The sequence below is a fragment of the Terrapene carolina genome, unplaced genomic scaffold (assembly GCF_002925995.2).
Source record: "Terrapene carolina triunguis isolate 2854851 unplaced genomic scaffold, T_m_triunguis-2.0 Scaffold212, whole genome shotgun sequence".
NCBI classification, from domain to species: Eukaryota; Metazoa; Chordata; order Testudines; family Emydidae; genus Terrapene; species Terrapene triunguis.
In genome coordinates this window covers 11,561,363-11,581,380 of record NW_020664563.1, presented here as the reverse complement: position 1 = coordinate 11,581,380, position 20,018 = coordinate 11,561,363, and the positions used below count along the sequence as shown (strand labels likewise).

The following is a 20,018-nucleotide window of genomic DNA, read 5'->3' as shown; positions in this document are numbered from 1 at the left end:
GACGGACGGATGACGACAGTTACCCAAAAGCACCCTCGACACATTTTTTTACCCAGAAGGCATTGGCGGCTCGACTCAGAATTCCAATGGGCAGCGGGGACTGCGGGAACTGTGGGATAGCTGCCCACAGTGCACCGCTCCCAATGTCGACGCTTTCCCCGTTACTGTGGACTCACAAAGTCGAATTACTGTCCTTAGTGTGGACACACACGTTCGACTTTGCAATATCGATTCCACATATTCGATTTAAGAGAAATCGAACTACTCTCGTAGTGTAGACATACCCTAAAACTGCTTGGTCTAGTAACACCAAACTTGTGCTTATGAGGAGTAGTGCAGGGGTTCTTAACCTTTTTCTTTCTGACCCCCCCCCAACATGCTATAAGAACTCCATGGCCCACCTGCCTGTCTCACAACAACTAGTTTTCTGCATATAAAAGGCAGGGCTGGCATTAGCGGGTAGCAAGCAAGGCAATTGCCAGGGGCCACATGCCACAGGGGGCCCCACGAAGCTAAGTTGCTCAGGCTTCATCTTCAGCCTCGGGTGGCGGGGCTCAGGGGCCTGGGCTCCAGCCCCAAGAGGTGGGGCTTCAGCTTTCTGCCCTGGGCCCCAGCGAGTCTAACACTGGTCCTGGTTGGTAGCCCCCCATAAACCTTCCCGCAGCCCCCCAGGGGGCCTGTAGCGGGGTGGCTACCCCGCTCCTGCCTGAGGGGTTTAAAACAGCCCTGGCAGAGGGCTGGGGCAAAGGGAAAAGCTACTGGGCTGATTGGGGAAGTAGCCCCAGCTGGGCCACGCCCCAATCAGGCCCCAGCTGGTCCTATATAAGAGGCTGGGAGCCAGGCACTCAGTCTCTCTCTGCCTTCAGAGAGAGAAGGGCCTGGCTGCAGGGAGCTAGACAGGGTACCTGTGGTGGAGCAGGGCTGGGGAGCTCCAGCCTGGATAGTCCCAGGCTGTGGCCTGGTGATAGGCCAAGGGGTACTGGGGGTTGCAGAGGGCAGCCCAGGGCTAGGCCAAGGCAGCAGGTCCAAACCCCCCTTGCCAGTGATGAGTGGCCGATATTGCAGTCTGCCCCAGGGAGCGGGGGCTAGTTGGTGACTGGCAGTGGCCTAGTGCTGCGGCAAGGTGGGGATAGTGGGGGGGGGTTCCCCTGGGAGGGGAGACCTAGCGTGTGGGTACTGCCAGGGGGCAGCACCCAGAGCAAAGGGGCACCGGGGTCCTGGGAGGGACACTGGGGCCAATGCAGAGGACAAGGCGGATCACCGGCCTGCAGAGGGCGCTCGAGTGGCTGGTGAGCTAATTCCCTGGACGACCAGCAGGAGGCGCCGCAGGGGTGAGTCCGGCCTCCTCTACAGGGCCCCAGACCCCTGGTTGAGAACTACTGGAATAGTGTATCTGAATAGCCCTTTTTTGTTTTAGTTAGGTGAATGATGTGGACTGGATGTTGAACTACTAGAGGTAGATGCAGTTTCATGTACATAATGTCTGTATGATCCAAGCATGATTTACAAACATGTATCAGGCAAAGCTGCTGCAAAACTTTTAAGTTAGGAAAGTAGGCGTTAGGAGCTGCAGTCCTATGGAGTTCCTAAATTTGGCTTAAGCTCTGAGATTTAATATCCCTTCCAAAGTTTTTGTTATTAATTATGAGCACGCCTAACAGAGTTTTAAGTGATTGTAAAGTCAGGTGAATCTGAAGAAAAGATCTTTATGCGTATCACCATTCTCCTGATGTTACTCACCCTTTTCAGAATCAGTCAGCAAGAAGAGATCAGGATGTTCTGGGTCATCAGCCATCATCACCATCCATCCTACCACTGACACATTTTTACTTGGTGTAGATTTGAACTGAAAAAAACAGAGAGTATGTATTAATGTTAAGCAAGAGGGTTCAGCCAGAATTAAAGCATCACATATTACAAAAATATGGAAATAAAGGGCCAATTCTGCTTTCTGCTAACCTGCCAAAAATACAAAATAATTCTATTCTGGATCTCCATAAAGGAATAATAGGAAACAACACAGCCACAAAGTTGTGTGGTCATAAACATATATATTGTACAGTTTGACAAAAGTCAGTATTTTCAGCACCATGATACTTTTACTGTATACTATACCGATTTCACTGGGAGATCAGCATTTCTCAAATTGGGGGTCCTGACCCAAAAGGGTGTTGCAAGGTTATTTTAGGGGGGTTGTGGTATTGCCTCCTTTACTTCTGCGCTGCCTTCAGAGCTGGGCGGCTGGAGAGCGGTGGCTGTTGGCTGGGCACTCAGCTCTGAAGGCAGCACTGCGCCAGCAGCAGTGCAGAAATAAGGGTAGCAATACCATACTATGCCACCCCTACACTTCTACGCTGCTGCCTTCAGAGCTGGGTGGCCGAAGAGTGGCGGCTGCTGACTGAAGGCCCAGCTCTGCAGGGAGCAGCTCTGCCTTCAGAGCTGGGTTCCCGACCAGAAGCCACCACTCTCCAGCTGCCCAGCTTTGAAGGCATCGCTGACGCCAGTAGCAACGCAGAAGTAAGGGTAGCGGTACTGCAACCCTCCCTACAATAACCTTGTGACCCCCCCCATCCCTTTTTGGGTCAGGACCCCTACAAATTACAACACCGAGAGTTTCAGATTAAATAGCTGAAATCATGAAATGTACGATTTTTAAAATCTTATGACTGTGAAATTGACCAAAATGGACCATGAATTTGGTAGGGCCCTAATGATGTCAAAGGCTTTTATCTGCATGAGTTTGTGATAGATGCGTTACAGACAAGTGATGAACCCATTACTCAATAATACAGATTATACCAAATAAACCTTTATACTATACCACATCATTTCGTATTCTGTTTATGCTACGTATATTAGAGAAAAAACTATTTTACAAATATTTCAGTTAAAAGTTGTACTGAGACTTTCACACCCCTCTCTCTCTGCAAAGCCAGGGCCTTAGCTACTCTCATTTCAACTGTCTAGGTCTCCAAATGAACCATAAAAATCTTTAAAAATTACTGAAAATATCCTTTTTATACCTAAAAATTAAACAATGTAACCGCCAGACCTAGAAACAAATGCTTGAGAAGATTGAAACCCATCTTTTTCATAAGGATAAAACTCCTGCATCTATATCCCTTTGGAGTCATGAGATATCAGGTAAAATTTTTGATATTTTTATGTCTAGAAAAGCTGTTACTGGTCCAGGACTAAATCATGCCTATCCTGGGCCTCAGGCTGGAGTTATTTGGGGTGGGAGGCAATTTTGTGGAAGTTCTACTTTTTGGATGGGATGTTGGGTGGTGTGATATACGTGAAGAAAAACATTTGCCATATAGCTATTTTTTTTTTTTTTTTTTAAAGACAGTTATTTGCAGAGGGTTGAAATAGCAAAATAAGTACTGGGTGAGGTAAAGAGAACAAAAATGGTCAAAAGTGCATGATAAATGCTTATCACAAGAATATCAACATATCACATATTTTGATATTCTTGTGACAAGCTATGGAACAGTTTGATAATATGGGGTATACTTTAAGATCATTTTTAGAAGTTTTACAACTGTATTAATACTGTTTTTCCTCTCCCTCTTCTGTACAACTGGTCTCAAGATACTAGCAAAATCTGGTTTATCGAGGCTGAGATATGGAAAATTAGTCCCTATAAAATTAAAAGTAACATTTCTAAAATTAGATTTTTTTTTTTTTTTGGAAAAACGTGGCATGAATAAAATACAAAATAGTGCAAAGTGGTATGAAGACTCATTAGGACCTATATAACTCACTTGTAGCACTGCCATTTGTAAATAGCAAGAACAATCCAAACTCATGCCAATAAAATATTTATACCACCATACTCCATCATTGTACATGTGATATACAAACCCACAAATAAATACTTTTTTGGGTGAGCACTGCCAGGATTATGCCACTTCTTTCCCCACTCCCACCCATTGGCAATGTTGCTATCCTCCTCCTGGGTCAAGGGGGCTTTTTGGCAATGATGATGCTTTCCTAACCATTACTCTAAAGGCTTGTGACCAAAACTTGGATTGTGTGTCCAGAACACTCATTTCTGGAATTTGATAGGAAGCCTTTAAACAAGCCTTTACACACCTTTCATAATATAATAATTATACCATCTTCTTTTCTGAATGTATGCCATTTTAAAAACCATCCGTGAGTAAAGCAAACCTTTTTTTTAATCACACAATGTGTTTCAGATTAATTTTGACAGATGCACAATATGAAATGCGACTGGCAATTTGCATGTTGTTTAAATTACACAGAGTAATGATGCAATGCCCTTGATTTAGAAGCAGCTTGTAGAAACGACTCAAGTCTACCACAGCAGTTAGAATTTGGACTTTGCGTCCCAAACAGAAACAGTTGTTTTAGAAATCTTTTCAAACTTCTCCCTGTCAACAAGCGGATTCTGAACTCTGCTTTAGGTATTAGCAACTGACCTTTGGAAATGATAAAGTGACAATAGTCTCAAAGTTTTTCAAGTTATTAAAACTAGTTTAAAAAAGATTTCTATTTAAAATATCTTTTTTTTACTATAATACTTTATAGCAGATTTACAGAATGAAGTACCAAATGCATGTTCCAAATGTTTGTAAATAATGTGACTTAACCATTACATATACAATAAAAAGGGAGCATTAGCACAAATAATTACACTACAGCCAAAATGCTTCTGAAATAAATGTAGTCAAACTTTACTAATTCTGGGTCACTGAGAACGAAAATGATGCTTAAAATTGTTGATTGGCTCTAGTTTTCAAGATATGCTATTGGGTCAGTATATACGACCCTTGACTTGAGAATGGCGGAGGATAAGTGAGTTATAAAGGGAAGGGATATCAATTTAAACCAGAAATGACTAAAATACATCTTTGACTGGATCTATGAATAAATCTATGACTGGGTTTGGACAGTACTTGCTTTTTAGGCAAAACAATGAATGATGCAATCTGAAGCGGGTATTGCGTCATATGATATGAATTGCATCATGTTATTCCTAGAAGTCATGGATGATGCAATCATAATGAAGCTTACATCACTCTGCTGAACAAATTGCCCTATATCAGATCTAGAAATCATACAGTGTCGTGCTCTCTTATTTGTCAGTGTTTGATTTTGCAAAGGGACACATTTCTGTTTAGCCAAAGTGAGCAGAGATGCCTCGTACTTGTGTGAACAGTGCAGATAACTTCTGCTATGTTTGTGGTGAAGTGACTTTTGCATCACAAAAGCGCAGTATAACCACTATGGTTAAGAAAGCCTATCACCTTTATTTTGGCTGCAAAACTGGAGATCAGGACAAGAGGTGGGCCCCACACATATGCTGCAAGACTTGTGCAACAAATCTTCGCCAGTGGTTGAACAGGAAAAGGAAATCTATGCCTTTTGCAGTGCCAATGATTTGGAGAGAGCCAACAGATCATACCAGCAATTGTTACTTCTGCATGGTGCCTCCAGTTGGGAAAGGTGTGTCAAAGAAGAAAAAGTGGACTGTGCATTATCCAAACATTCCATCAGCTATACGCCCAGTACCCCACGGAGAAGGACTGTCGGTTCCTGATGCGCCAGAATCATTCTCACTTGAGTCAGACGAGGAAGAGGATGAAACTTCTGGTCCTGAACCATCAATGTCACAGGACCCACATTTTCTCCCATCCTCCTCCTCTGAACCACACCTCATAACAAGGTGAACTGAATGAATGACCTTGTCAAGGATTTGGAACTACCCAAGAGTAAGGCAGAGCTGTTGGGCTCCAGACTACAGCAGTGGAATCTCCTGGCAGGTGATGTTAGGGTTTCCATGTTCCGTGACCGTCAAAAGGATCTTGTCCCATTCTTCTTCATGGAAGGTGATCTTGTAGCCTGCAACAACATCGATGGTGTGATGGCAGCCCTCAACATTGTTCACGATCCAGATGAGTGGAGACTGTTCATTGATTCATCGAAGACGAGTCTTAAAGCTGTTTTACTGCATAATGGCAATGTTTTGCCATCAATTCCAGTTGGTCATACAGTCTATATGAAGGAAACCTATGACAACATGAAACAACTTTTGAGGTGCATAAACTATGACCAACATCAGTGGCAGCTTTGTGGCGATTTGAAGGTTGTTGCTCTCTTGCTTGGTCTGCAGACTGGATACACAAAGTACTGCTGTTTTCTCTGCGAATGGGATAGTCGTGCAAGAGATTCCCACTACATCAAGAAAGATTGGCCACTCCGACAGTCATTGGAGCCTGGGAGGAAAAGTGTTCAGAATCCACCACGTGTTGAATCAAGGAAGATTTTGTTACTACCCTTACACATCAAGCTGGGTCTGATGAAGAACTTTGTCAAGGCCATTGACAAAACACAAGCAACTTTCAAGTACCTCCGTGGAAAATTTCCAAGGTTAAGTGAAGCTAAGATAAAGGAAGGTGTCTTTGTTGGTCCTCAGATTCGTGAACTTCTTTGAGATGATGCATTTGACCATGCACTGCGTGGCTAGGAAAAGACGGCATGGAAAGCCTTCCAGTTAGTGGCAATACATTTTCTCGGAAACAACAAGGCAGACAACTACAGGTTGTTGGTGGAAAACCTCCTCAAGGCATACAAAAGCCTTGGTTGCAACATGTCACTAAAGATACATTTTTGCACTCTCATCTAGATTTTTTTCCACCGAACTGCAGAGCAGTGAGCGACGAGCACGGCGAGCGATTTCACCAGGACATTGCAACAATGGAGAAACGCTATCAGGGCAAATGGAGCCCATCAATGATTGCAGACTATTGCTGGACAGTGACAAGAGATGCTCCATTGAATGAATACAAGAGACAAGCCAAGAAGCGCCGAGTAGACACTGAATAGGACTAAACTATGTACATAATAGTTTGCCTTTTGTTTCATAATAAATTTTATTTATATAACCCTTTTGCTGATTTTTAAAGTGTTACATAAACAGGACAAGTGAAATATTATCATGTAAAGCAACCATAAACACATGAAAAGACCTAGGTTTACAATTTATGATTAAAACTCTATCTACACAATATACATAGACATAAAATGTAAAAACTTAAATATCTTAGAAACAGTAGCCAATCAGTTGTTTTAATTGTCATATTTGAATTCAGCACATCAAAATACATAATAAATAGCACATTTTATCTCTGAAGCAGACGACTTCTCAAAAATTGTAGACCAGTGTTACCACGGGTGATTATTCTGAGTTTATCAGGAGTAAAAGGAGATAGGGAATTTCTGCTGTAAACTCTAACAGGCAATTTAATTAATAGATAGATTAAAAATATTTCCATTCCAAAGTTCACATCAGTTATCCCAATGTTTGTCCTATATTAAGAGATTTTGTATCTCTGCAAAACTATCTGGGGGCTGTGCAAGAAATAAACTGCACTTTAGCCCTCTAACGTCTGTCCATAATTTAAATTAACAAATACAATAGCAGGTACAAGACTAAAAATAACATCCTAAATCCAAAGTCATCATCAACAGTTTAGCATCCCAGCATTCTTCAGTCTCCTTACAATGTGATACAAACAACAAGGAGTCTGGTGGCAACTCCTTTTATCTTGCTGCGTATACTTTGCATATCCGAGAGGCAGGGTTTGTGCAACCATACTCTTTTACCAGCTCTAGGTCAGACACAGATAAACCCTCCTGGGCCACTGCTTAAGTTGCTCAAAACAAATATTTGCCTCCTCCTAGGGCCTCAGGGATTTTCCCCTCGTGGTTGGAAAAATTAGCTCTGCTTGAAATTGATCTTTGGAGGCTCTTTGACGGTGAGCCATTTGGGAGAAACTGGGCTAAGGAGGGCTAAGGCTGGAAGGAAGCAGAGAGCTGAGAAAGAGAAAAAAAGGCAGAAAAGCAAAAAGCCCCAAAGTAGTAAAAATAGATAATGTCAGAGATACAGCACGTGGGTTTGTGTCAGTGTGTATACCGGGGTGGACAAACTTTTTGGGCCGAGGGCCACATCTGGGTGGGGAAATTGTATGCAGGGCCAGGGCAGGGGGTTGGGGTGTGGGAGGGAGTGCGGTGTGTGGGAGGAGGTGCCGTGTGCAGGAAGGGGCTCAGGGCAGGGGGTTGGGGTGCAGGAGGGATGCATGAGGGGGCTCAGGGCAGGGAGTTGGGGGTGGGGTACAGGTGGGGTACCCCTGAAGAAGTGGGTTTTTTTACCCATGAAAGCTTATGCCCAAATAAATGTGTTAGTCTTAGAATCATAGAATATCAGGGTTGGAAGGGACCTCAGGAGGTCATCTAGTCCAACCCCCTGCTCAAAGCAGGACCAATTCCCAACTAAATCATCCCAGCCAGGGCTTTGTCAAGCCGGGCCTTAAAAACCTCCAAGGAAGGAGACTCCACCACCTCCCTAGGTAACGCATTCCAGTGCTTCACCACCCTCCTAGTGAAATAGTGTTTCCTAATATCCAACCTAGACCTCTCCCACTGCAACTTGAGACCATTGCTCCTTGTTCTGTCATCTGCCACCACTGAGAACAGCTGAGCTCCATCCTCTCTGGAACCCCCCCCCCTCAGGTAGTTCAAAGCAGCTATCAAATCCCCCCTCATTCTTCTCTTCTGGAGACTAAACAATCCCAGTTCCCTCAGCCTCTCCTCATAAGTCATGTGCTCCAGACCCCTAATCATTTTTGTTGCCCTCCGCTGGACTCTTTCCAATTTTTCCACATCCTTCTTGTAGTGTGGGGCCCAAAACTGGACACAGTACTCCAGATGAGGCCTCACCAATGTCGAATAAAGGGGAACGATCACGTTCCTCGATCTGCTGGCAATGCCCCTACTTTTACAGCCCAAAATGCCGTTAGCCTTCTTGGCAACAAGAGCACACTGTTGACTCATATCCAGCTTCTCATCCACTGTGACCCCTAGGTCCTTTTCTGCAGAACTGCTACCTAGCCATTCGGTCCCTAGTCTGTAGCAGTGCATGGGATTCTTCCGTCCTAAGTGCAGGACTCTGCACTTGTCCTTGTTGAACCTCATCAGGTTTTTTTTGGCCCAATCCTCTAATGTGTCTAGGTCCCTCTGTATCCGATCCCTACCCTCTAGTGTATCTACCACGCCTCCCAGTTTAGTGTCATCTGCAAACTTGCTGAGAGTGCAGTCCACACCATCCTCCAGATCATTAATAAAGATATTGAACAAAACCGGCCCCAGGACCGACCCTTGGGGCACTCCGCTTGAAACCGGCTGCCAACTAGACATGGAGCCATTGATCACTACCCGTTGAGCCTGACGATCTAGCCAGCTTTCTATCCACCTTACAGTCCATTCATCCAGCCCATACTTCTTTAACTTGCTGGCAAGAATACTGTGGGAGACCGTATCAAAAGCTTTGCTAAAGTCAAGGAATAACACATCCACTGCTTTCCCCTCATCCACAGAGCCAGTTATCTCATCATAGAAGGCAATTAGGTTAGTCAGGCACGACTTCCCCTTGGTGAATCCATGCTGACTGTTCCTGATCACTTTCCTCTCCTCTAAGTGTTTCATAATTGATTCCTTGAGGACCTGCTCCATGATTTTTCCAGGGACTGAGGTGAGGCTGACTGGCCTGTAGTTCCCCGGATCCTCCTTCTTCCCTTTTTTAAAGATGGGCACTATATTAGCCTTTTTACAGTCATCCGGGACCTCCCCCGATCGCCATGAGTTTTCAAAAATAATGGCTAATGGCTTTGCAATCTCATCCGCCAACTCCTTTAGCACCCTCGGATGCAGCGCATCCGGCCCCATGGACTTGTGCACGTCCAGTTTTTCTAAATAGTCCCGAACCACTTGTTTCTCCACAGAGGGCTGGTCACCTTCTCCCCATACTGTGCTGCCCAGTGCAGCAGTCTGGGAGCTGACCTTGTTCGTGAAGACAGAGACAAAAAAAGTACATTAGCTTTTTCCACATCCTCGGTCACTAGGTTGCCTCCCTCATTCAGTAAGGGGCCCACACTTTCCTTGACTTTCTTCTTGTTGCTAACATACCTGAAGAAACCCTTTTTGTTACTCTTAACATCTCTTGCTAGCTGCAACTGCAAGTGTGATTTTGCCTTCCTGATTTCACTCCTGCATGCCTGAGCAATATTTTTATACTCCTCCCTGGTCATTTGTCCAATCTTCCACTTCTTGTAAGCTTCTTTTTTGCGTTTAAGATCAGCAAGGATTTCACTGTTTAGCCAAGCTGGTCGCCTGCCATATTTACTATTCTTTCTACACATCGGGATGGTTTGTTCCTGCAACCGCAATAAGGATTCTTTAAAATACAGCCAGCTCTCCTAGACCCCTTTGCCCTTCATGTTATTCTCCCAGGGGATCCTGCCCATCTGTTCCCTGAGGGAGTCAAAGTCTGCTTTTCTGAAGTCCAGGGTTCGTATTCTGCTGCTCTCCTTTCTTCCTTGTGTCAGGATCCTGAACTCGACCATCTCATGGTCACTGCCTCCCAGGTTCCCATCCACTTTTGCTTCCCCTGCTAATTCCTCCCTGTTTGTGAGCAGCAGGTCAAGAAAAGCTCTGCCCCTAGTTGGTTCCTCCAGCACTTGCACCAGGAAATTGTCCCCTACACTTTCCAAAAACTTCCTGGATTGTCTGTGCACCGCTGTATTGCTCTCCCAGCAGATATCAGGGTGATTAAAGTCTCCCATGAGAACCAGGGCCTGCGATCTAGCAACTTCTGCTCGTTGCCAGAAGAAAGCCTCGTCCACCTCATCCCCCTTTAAGGGGGATGAGGTGCCACCAGACTCCTCGTTGTTCATATTGATGTAAAGCACTTTTAACATGCAAAGAGCTAAGTACCATATTACTATTTATATTTTTCATATCAGACATGTATATGCCTTAAAAAAAGACCCCTCTCTCATGACCAGTTCATGTCCAGCCCCTTTCAACTATAAATAAACTTATCACCTCATAGTTTCAAGTGATCTCTCTACAATAAAAAGTAACCTGTTTTGTTCCCCTCAGTTGCCTATTACCTCTCACCTCTCAGACCTCCCCTATCCTCCTAATACAGACTATGGATCTCATCTTATACTAGCAGATATGAGGAAACATTAGGTGGTAGCTTTGACTAAGTTTGAATAACTGATGTTTGTATTTTATATATTAATATCTACAAGATAATAAGTTGGTGTTTGTCTTGTGAAAAGGACAAAGTTCAAACTTTTAACAAACTCATTTCCTGGATATGTTTTTATTATGCAACTTATCACATGCACCACCCAACCTGTGCAACAGAAGATATACCAATTCATGCATCAGTTACCTTCTAAACACAAATTAAATTAAATTAACACAGCTGCAGACCATCTCCAATTTACCCTCAGATAGTTAAACTTCATTCCTGAATAATAACTAAACAAGTATGAGCTGTAACAGGCTCCCTGACAGCCCACAATCAGATAATTAGGATTTAAGGGGCAGGCTGAGAGCTACACTATTCTATTTCACAATAACCCTGCAATACAGGAGGTGCATAGCTGCACCACCACATGGGAGCATCAGAAGGCATTGCTCTAATAAGGTCATCAGAAGTAGAGATTAAATGCCAAAGTGTTGATATATCTCCATTAAAAGTGAAATTAATAGATTTTCCTTCCTTTAAAGTTACTGATACATTTTCAGTCTTATCTTCAGTTTAAAGATTCTGATCTGGGAATTATATATTTACCTTTGGAGAAGTATTATTATATGTCCATTTAATGTATATTACTTATCCTCAATAAGACTTTTAAGATAAAAGATTGCTCCCCTTATAGTGTGATATTCATTATTGTATTTTTACTCTGAAATAAACTGTTAATCAACAAGCCATCTATAAACAGAAGTGAAACTTTTTTTTTTATTTAGAAACAGAATATAATAGCTAGCTATGTAACTCCCCTAGGTTTCCCACTGCCAAGAGCTACTCAGATTTTTTTTCAACAACATTTTTATTAAACCTGTTTTAAAATTACTTGTTGAGAAGTATATGCATGTTACAGGTATTATAGTAAAACCCTTTCTCACCCATATTAGTGTACTAGGGAAGTACTATTTCCCCCTTTCTGAGTTATCATTTGATATTTTGAAATGGAGAAAACACCAGGCAAGAGAGATTTATAGAATGATGATTCTGTTCTTGGAAAAATACATTATTTGGAATAAAACCTAAAGGCATCAAGTCAGCAACAGGAGCACAAAAAGGACAGTTACCTGTTCAGTAACCGGCGTTCTTCGAGATGTGTTGCTCCTGTCTATTCCACAGTAGGTGTGCGTGCTCGCCATGTGCACTGGTGCCGGAAGTTTTTCCCTTAGCAGTACCCGTACTGGGGGAGCACCGCAGCGACCCCTGGAGTGGCGCCTGTATATCGTGCTATAAGGGGAGCCACTGGCTCCCCCCACCCTCGGTTCCTTCTTGCCGGACAACTCCGACAGAGGGGAAGGAGGGCGGGGTGTGGAATAGACAGGAGCAACACATCTCGAAGAACGTCAGTTACGGAACAGGTAACTGTCCTTTCTTCTTCGAGTGATTGCTCCTGTGTATTCCACAGTAGGTGATTCCAAGCAATGTCTGCTGGAGGTGGGTAGGAGTTCATGAAGGTTCGGGACGAAGTCCCGCCCTGCCGAACCCAGCGTCATCCCTAGACTGGGAGATGATCGTGTAATGCGAAGTAAATGTGTGAACTGAGGCCCAAGTGGCCGCCCTACAAATGTCTTGGATGGGGACATGGGCGACGTAGGCAGCTGATGAGGCCTGAGCCCTTGTAGAGCGTGCCCTGACGATCGGTGGCGGGGGAATCCCTGCCAGATCATAGGGGAATCCCCCGCCCTGCCGAACCCAGTGTCATCCCTAGACTGGGAGATGATCGTGTAATGCGAAGTAAATGTGTGAACTGAGGCCCAAGTGGCCGCCCTACAAATGTCCTGGATGGGGACATGGGCGACGTAGGCAGCTGATGAGGCCTGAGCCCTTGTAGAGTGTGCCCTGACGATCGGTGGCGGGGGAATCCCTGCCAGATCATAGCACGTGCGTATGCACGAGGTGATCCAGCAGGAAAACCGCTGGGTGGAGATAGGCTGCCCCTTTGCCCGCTCGGTCGAGGCAATAAAGAGTTGAGAGGATTTCCGGAACGGCTTAGTCCGATCCAGATAAAAAGCTAATGCCCTACACACATTGAGTGTGTGGAGGCGGCGTTCCTCATTAGAGGAGTGGGGCTTGGGACAGAGCACGGGAAGGAAGATGCTCTGCTCCATATGGAAGGCGGAGACCACCTTCAGGAGGAATGCCGGGTGTGGGCGGAACTGGACTTTATCCCTATGAAAAACAGTATAGGGGGGTTCTGAGGTCAAGGCCCTGATCTCTGAGACATGGCAGGCTGACGTGATCGCCACAAGGAAGGCCACCTTCCACGAGAGGTGCGACCAGGAACACGTGGCCAGGGGTTCAAAGGGGGGCCCCATGAGACAGGACAAGACCAGTTTGAGGTCCCATTGTGGCACGGGGGGCCTAGCATATGGGAACGAACGGTCAAGGCCCTTCAGGAAATGGGAGGTCATTGAGTGGGAGAAGACCGAGTGGCCTTGCACCAGCAGGTGAAAGGCCGATATGGCCGCCAGGTACACCCTGATCGAAGCAAGTGCCAGTCCCTAGGCCCTAAGGGATAAGAGGTAGTCCAGGATAAACTGGAGAGGTGCAGCAGAGGGGGACACTCCCCGCTCACTCGCCCACCTGGCGAACCTGGACCATTTAGCCACGTACGTCCGACACGTGGACGGTTTCCTGCTTTCCAGGAGGACTCGCCTTACCTACTCCGAACACCTATTCTCCTCCTCATTCAGCCACAGAGCAGCCACGCTGTCAGGTGAAGCGCGGCCAGATTGGGATGGAGGAGGCGCCCCCCGTCCTGGGAGAGGAGGTCTGGCCGGAGTGGTAGCACCCTCAGGGGGGCCGCTAAGAGGCGTAGGAGGGGCCCGTACCAGTGCTGGCCGGCCCATGCCGGGGCTATGAGAATGACTTTCGCCTTGTCCGCCTTCACCTTCTGAAGGACCTTGGTGATGAGGGGGAATGGGGGAAAGGCATATAGGAGCTGGCCTGACCAGCTCAGGAGGAACGCGTCACAGATCGCGCCTTCCCCCACCCCTCCTCTGGAGCAGAACCGGGGGCAACGCTGGTTCTGACGGGTTGCAAACAGGTCGATCTGGGGAGCTCCCCACTCTTGGAAGAGCCGGTGAGTGACCTCCGAGTGGAGCGACCACTCGTACAGGGGGAGAAGACCCTGCTGAGGTGGTCCGCTTGTGTACTGCAGACGCCCGGGAAGTGAGCCACACTCAGGGAGATATCGTGGGCTATACAGAACTCCCAAAGGTTCAGGGCATCCCAGCAGAGGGCTAGGGAGCAAGTCCCACCTTGCCTGTTGATATAGCACATGGCGGCGGTGTTGTCCGTGAGGACTCACTCTGACCACCTTGCCGCGGAGGTGTGTGAGGAAAGCCACGCACGCCAACCGTACTGCCCTGAGCTCCTTGACGTTTATGTGAAGGGGCAAGTCCAGGGCTGACCAAGTTCTCTGGGTTTGCACGTCCCTCGTGTGGGCTCCCAAGCCGAGGTCCGAAGCATCGGACATCAGGTCTATGGAGGGGTTGGCCTCCCTGAAGGGAACCCCTTCCAGCATATTGCTCAGGCAGGACCACCGTAGGAGGGAAGCCAGTATCGGGGACGGGACGGTGAGAACCTTGTCTAGACCGTCCCGAGCTTGGGAGAACTGGGAGGCCAGCCATATCTGGAGGGGCCTCATACGGAGCCTGGCATGGCGGACCACGTAAGTGCACGCCGCCATGTGTCCCAGAATCCAAAGACACGCCCTCGCCATGGTCACCGGGAAGGCCGTGACCAAGGCGATGAGATCCCTTAGGGTCTCAAACCTGTCCAAGGGGAGAGAGGCTGTGGCCCTGGAGGAGTCCAGCAGGGCCCCAATGAACTTTATGCGCTGAACGGGCACTAATGTTGATTTGGTCTCGTTCACAACCAGGCCTAGATCGGCGCCTGTCGACAGGAGCAGCTCCACGTGGGACTCCACTTCGAAACGAGACTCCCCTTGAGGAGCCAGTCATCCAGGTAAGGGAAGATTTGTACGCCCTCCCGCCTGAGGTAGGCCACCACCACGGACATACATTTCGTGAAAACCCTGGGAGCCGTGGATAGGCCAAAGGGGAGGACCGCAAATTGGTAGTGGTCCATCCCTACCATGAATCGGAGGAAGCGTCTGTGCCCCTTGAAAATATGGACGGGGTCCAGGGAGGGGATAATAGAGGCCAGGAACTTAGAACAGGTTAGGAACCTGTTCAGGTCGCGCAGGTCCAGAATAGGCCTGAGACCCCCTTTCGCCTTCGGGATCAGGAAGTATGGGGAGTAGAACCCTTTGCCCTGGAACTGAACCGGTACCCTTTCCACCGCCCCTAGGTGAAGCAGCCGATCCACCTCCTGATGCAGGAGGCGGACATGGTCCGGGTCCCCCGGGGCCATCATGGAGGGCGGGTGATTTGGTGGGGGTGAGGTGAACTGCAGCACGTAGCCCTTGGAAATGGTACTGAGGACCCATTAGTCCGAAGTTATGCGGGACCACGCCCTGAGGAAGGCAGACAATCGGTTGAAGAACACAAACTTTATTAATCGGGGGGTCTCCCTGGCAACAGGCCCGGTGCCCCCCTGCAAATAGTCAAAACCGCCTCTTTCCCTGCCTCTTGCCCTTAGAGGGTCCAGGCTGCGGGACAGACCAGGACTGCCACTGAGACTGACGCTTCTGATCTCTGGGTCTTTTGTACGGGGGCTCATATCTGATTCTCGCAGGTTGAACCGCCGGAAGCGATTTGGCCTTGTCCTTAGCCGGAGGGACGTAGAGGCCCAAGGTCTGCAAGGTGCTGCGGGAATCTTTCATCCCATGCAGCCTGACGTCTGTCTGGTCCGCAAAGAGCGCCTTGCCATTGAATGGGAGGTCCTGCATCAGAGATTGGGCCTCCGTCGACAGCCCGGACAACAGGCGTCACGACGCCCTGCGCATGGTGATTGCGGACGCCATCGAGCGGGCCTCCGGGTCAGCAGCATCGGACGCCGCTTGCAGGGCCGCTTTAGCCGCCACCGACCCCTCTTCTATCAGAGCCTTGAAGTCCTTCCTGTCCCGGTCAGGGAGGAGGGGCTCAAATTTAGGCAGGGACTCCCACAGGTTGAAGTCGTACCTGCTCAGTAAGGCCTGGTGGTTGGCTACGCGAAGCTGGAAACTAGCCAACGAATAAAATTTTCTGCCAAAGAAGTCCAGTCTCCTGGCGTCTGTTTTTGGAGGTGGGCACGGGCTGGCCCTGACGCTCTCTGTGGTTTACCGATTCCACAATGAGCGAGTTGGGTGCCGGGTGGGAATACAAGTATTCACGGTCCTTCGCCGGCACAAAGTATTTCCTCTCGGCCTTTTTCGAGATTGGGGCCAAGGAGGCGGGAGTTTGCCACAGGGAGTTAGAGATGTTAGCAATACCCTGGTGCAGAGGCAGGGCCATGCGGCCTGGCGCCGAGGGAGACAGGACTTTAAAGAGGGAATCAGGCGGACCCTCCATCTCCTCGGCCTGCAGCTGGAGGTTGGAAGCCACCTGCTTTAGCAGGTCCTGGTGCGCCTTGAAGTCCTCCTGTGGTACCGATGGCGGAGGTGCCACTATGGTGTTGTCCGGTGCCGGAGAGACATCCCGCACGGGCCTCGGTCGGTGCCGGGGTGTCAAGACCGAGGTCAGAGTCCTGGCGTGGGTCCGCTGATTCGTGACCCGCCAACTTGTCCCATGGGCGGCCGGAGGAGGCCGATGGAGCCTGGGACGCTCTGGCGACTGGAACGAGTCTCCATTTGGGCTGGCACTGATGGCCACGGTGCCCACTGGCACCACTGTCCTTGCCACAGGGTCCCGGCGGAACGGCGCGCGCCGAGGCCGGGTGCCGAGGCCGAGGTCGCTGAAGAACGCTCGGTGCCGCGGGAGCGGTAGGAGCGGTGAATGTGACGTCGTCTCCCTCGGGACTGGGATCTCGACGACGATGAACGGTACCCACGCAACGAACTGCTTCGGTACACGTGATGGCGACGCGAAGCCCGGTGCTCTGATGCTAAGGTACCCCGAGGGGAGCCTCTGGCGTGACATCTAGACGAGCGGGAGCTGGAACGGGAGCACCGATGTCTGTCCCGTCGAGAGCAGCTCCGGTACCCACGTCTAGCAGGTGAGCATTCCCGGTGCCTCTCTCAGTGCCTACGCTCGCTGGCAGACGGCGTAGAGGGTCCCTGTGACTCCCTTCCCGACGGCAACCTGGATGGTCTGGCTGGTGTCGAGGGTGGCCGGGAGCTGTCAGAAGAGCGGCCGCTGTGCGCCGAGCGGTGCAGGGAACTGTCTCCGGAGTGGGAACTGCAGCTGCTCGGAGAGGTCTGGTGGGCACCCAAAGGGGGCTTGCCTCGCAACCTAGGGCCCGTGCCCGATTGCGAGCTCGGGACGGGCAGGGACATAATGTCCTTCGCAGCCTGCACTGCCTCTGGCGTCGACGGCATCTGCACCGGTGGGGATGCCTGGGCCAACGGTACCGGGCTGCTCCGCTCCACATGAGTCGGAGCCTTTGAGCCCGGGGGGGGGGGGGAATCGAGGGCTGCCCAGTGCGGGACCAGCCTCCCTCTTGTCCTTATCTCGGCATCGTTGTGAGGCCGGGCCCTTCCCTTGCTTTTTGGAGGGACAGCGGCACCGACTGGTCGAAGGGGCTGCGCTACGCACCGACGACACAGCGGCTGGCGCCGAGTCCGATCTGCGTACCGGTGTCGGGGTCAACGCCGACTCCATCAGGAGAGCTCGAAGTCTGAAGTCTCTCTTCTTCTTGGTTCTTGGCTTGAACGACCTGCAGATCTTGCAACGGTTGCTGATGTGAGTCTCTCACAGGCAGCGAAGACACTCAACGTGAGGGTCGCTCCTGGGCATAGAACGGCGACAGAAGTCGCACGATTTGAAGCCTGGGGCACGGGGCATGCCCCGAGCCCACTCTAACAACTGAAGAACGATCTACAACAGTACCACTAAGGTCGAGAAGAAGGGCTGCAGCAGAGCTGGAGCACAAAAGTTCTGACTACCTTCACTGGCGGCAAGAAGGAACTGAGGGTGGGGGGAGCTCATGGCTCCCCTTATAGCACGATATACAGGTGCCACTCCAGGGGTCGCCGCGGTGCTCCTCCATTACGGGTACTGCTAAGGGAAAAACTTCCGGCACCAGTGCACGTGGCGAGCACGCACACCTACTGTGGAATACACAGGAGCAATCACTCGAAGAAGAACATGACATACTGGCAGAAAGAAGGCTTTTTAAATTCTCAATGCCTCCAGAAAGACAAGCAATACACCCTTGACAATATAATGCCAGCAACAAATTATTTTCTTAATTTTTTTTTAATATAATCATTTGTACAATCTTGTTTCCTTCCATTCTTTCCTGCTATTTCTACTCTTAGTGAGGCAGATTTGACTATGTAAGTTTTTTGTTAATATCACATATAAATCTGTCCAAAAGTGCACTTTACTAGTTTCAAACTAGGCAGTAACAATTGACAGATTAGATTAAGCAGGACCATTGCTCTCAGCTAAGCAAACTGAATGCCAATTTAAGTGGGGAGAAAAAATAATTAAGTCATGCAAACCTTTTTAGTGTACTAAGCTACTATTAAGCTACTTTAGATATTATAATATTGGGTTTCCCAGTGAAATTAACTAGTGTAAATAAATTTGGAAAACACACAGCTTGTTATATAAATGACAAAGACAATTTTTAGTGGATTCTTTTTACAGAAAGTAGAACAGAACTCTCAGAGATCCAAGATCTTACCTTTGCCCTCTGCATGTAAGAAATAGGAAAAGAACATTTTGTACCACAGACAAACAAGCTAGACCCCTTTCCAGGATTCCGGAGCACAACTTCTCATTTTCTAAAATTATACAGCTTTATGCAAAGGTAATGACCTAATGTACAGTGGCATCTGACAAAATTCACATGGCTAATGAAGACTTGAAACACTGGATAGAGCTACTGTCTAGAAGTGATAGTCACAGTATAGGCTCTACATAGACAACATCAGGGGTTCCCAATTTTCTTCCATCTCTTGATAGATACATCCACTCCCCCTTTCATGACTACACAGATCACCCTTCTCCCCTTCCACTGGCTATGGCATAACATTCCTGGAGCAAGTACAGTAATTACTTACATAAAAAAGTAGTAATAAGGAAGTATTTAATGTAATTTTAGCTTCTTTCAATGTGATTTAGCAGCTGGAAACAAGATAGGAGAGCCAGCATCACGTGACAAGCCAGCTCTCTATATACCACCAAGAAGTGCTCTGCAGCCACTGGTGGTCCACAGACCACAATTCAGGAATTACTGGATTAGACAGAATAGGCAGGAAGAGTAATCCACAAAAACTGGAGTTTAACACACTGTCCAGTTCTTTACACATTTAAATATTTATATTTGCCATTGTTTGCTTCAATGTTGGGAGGGGGCAGTGATATATTCTAATCCAGGGGTGGGCAAACTATGGCCCCTCAGGGCTTTGGATCCGGCCCGCGGTGCCGTTGGCACCACGTCTCTGCGGCCCCCGGGCAGGGGGGCAGAGGGCTCCATGCATTGCCCTTGCCTCCAGGCACCGCCTCCTGCAGCTCCCATTGGCCGGGAACGGGGAACTGAGGCCAATGGGAGCTTCCAGGGAGGTACCTGGAAGCGCAGCAAGGGCAGCACACGCAGGGCCTCCACCCCCCCTCCTCCAGGGGCCGCAGTGCTTCCGGGAGTGGCGCGGGGCCGGGGACAGGGCAGGCAGGCAGCCTGCCCTGGCTCCGGTGCGCGCCGCTGCCACCCTGGAGCCACTTGAGGTAAGCGGCACCAGGCCGGAGCCCGAATCCCTCCTGTACCTCACCCCCCAACTCCCTGCCCTAAGCCCCCTGCCTGCACCTTGCACCCCTCTTGCACCCCAACCCCCTGCCCT

The 20,018-nt window shown here is 48.6% G+C and overlaps 1 protein-coding gene across 4 annotated transcripts in view; it reads right to left on the bottom strand.

The window, feature by feature from the left end:
* LOC113407498 (ras-specific guanine nucleotide-releasing factor RalGPS1) overlaps positions 1-20,018 on the bottom strand; it is a 287,535-nt gene that overhangs the window by 18,528 nt on the left and 248,989 nt on the right. For all 4 annotated transcript variants that reach the window (XM_026656083.1, XM_026656082.1, XM_026656084.1 and 1 more), the window contains one exon: positions 1,741-1,846. In XM_026656083.1, the coding sequence (XP_026511868.1) occupies positions 1,741-1,846 (106 nt within the window). The remainder of the gene's footprint in view (positions 1-1,740; positions 1,847-20,018) is intronic.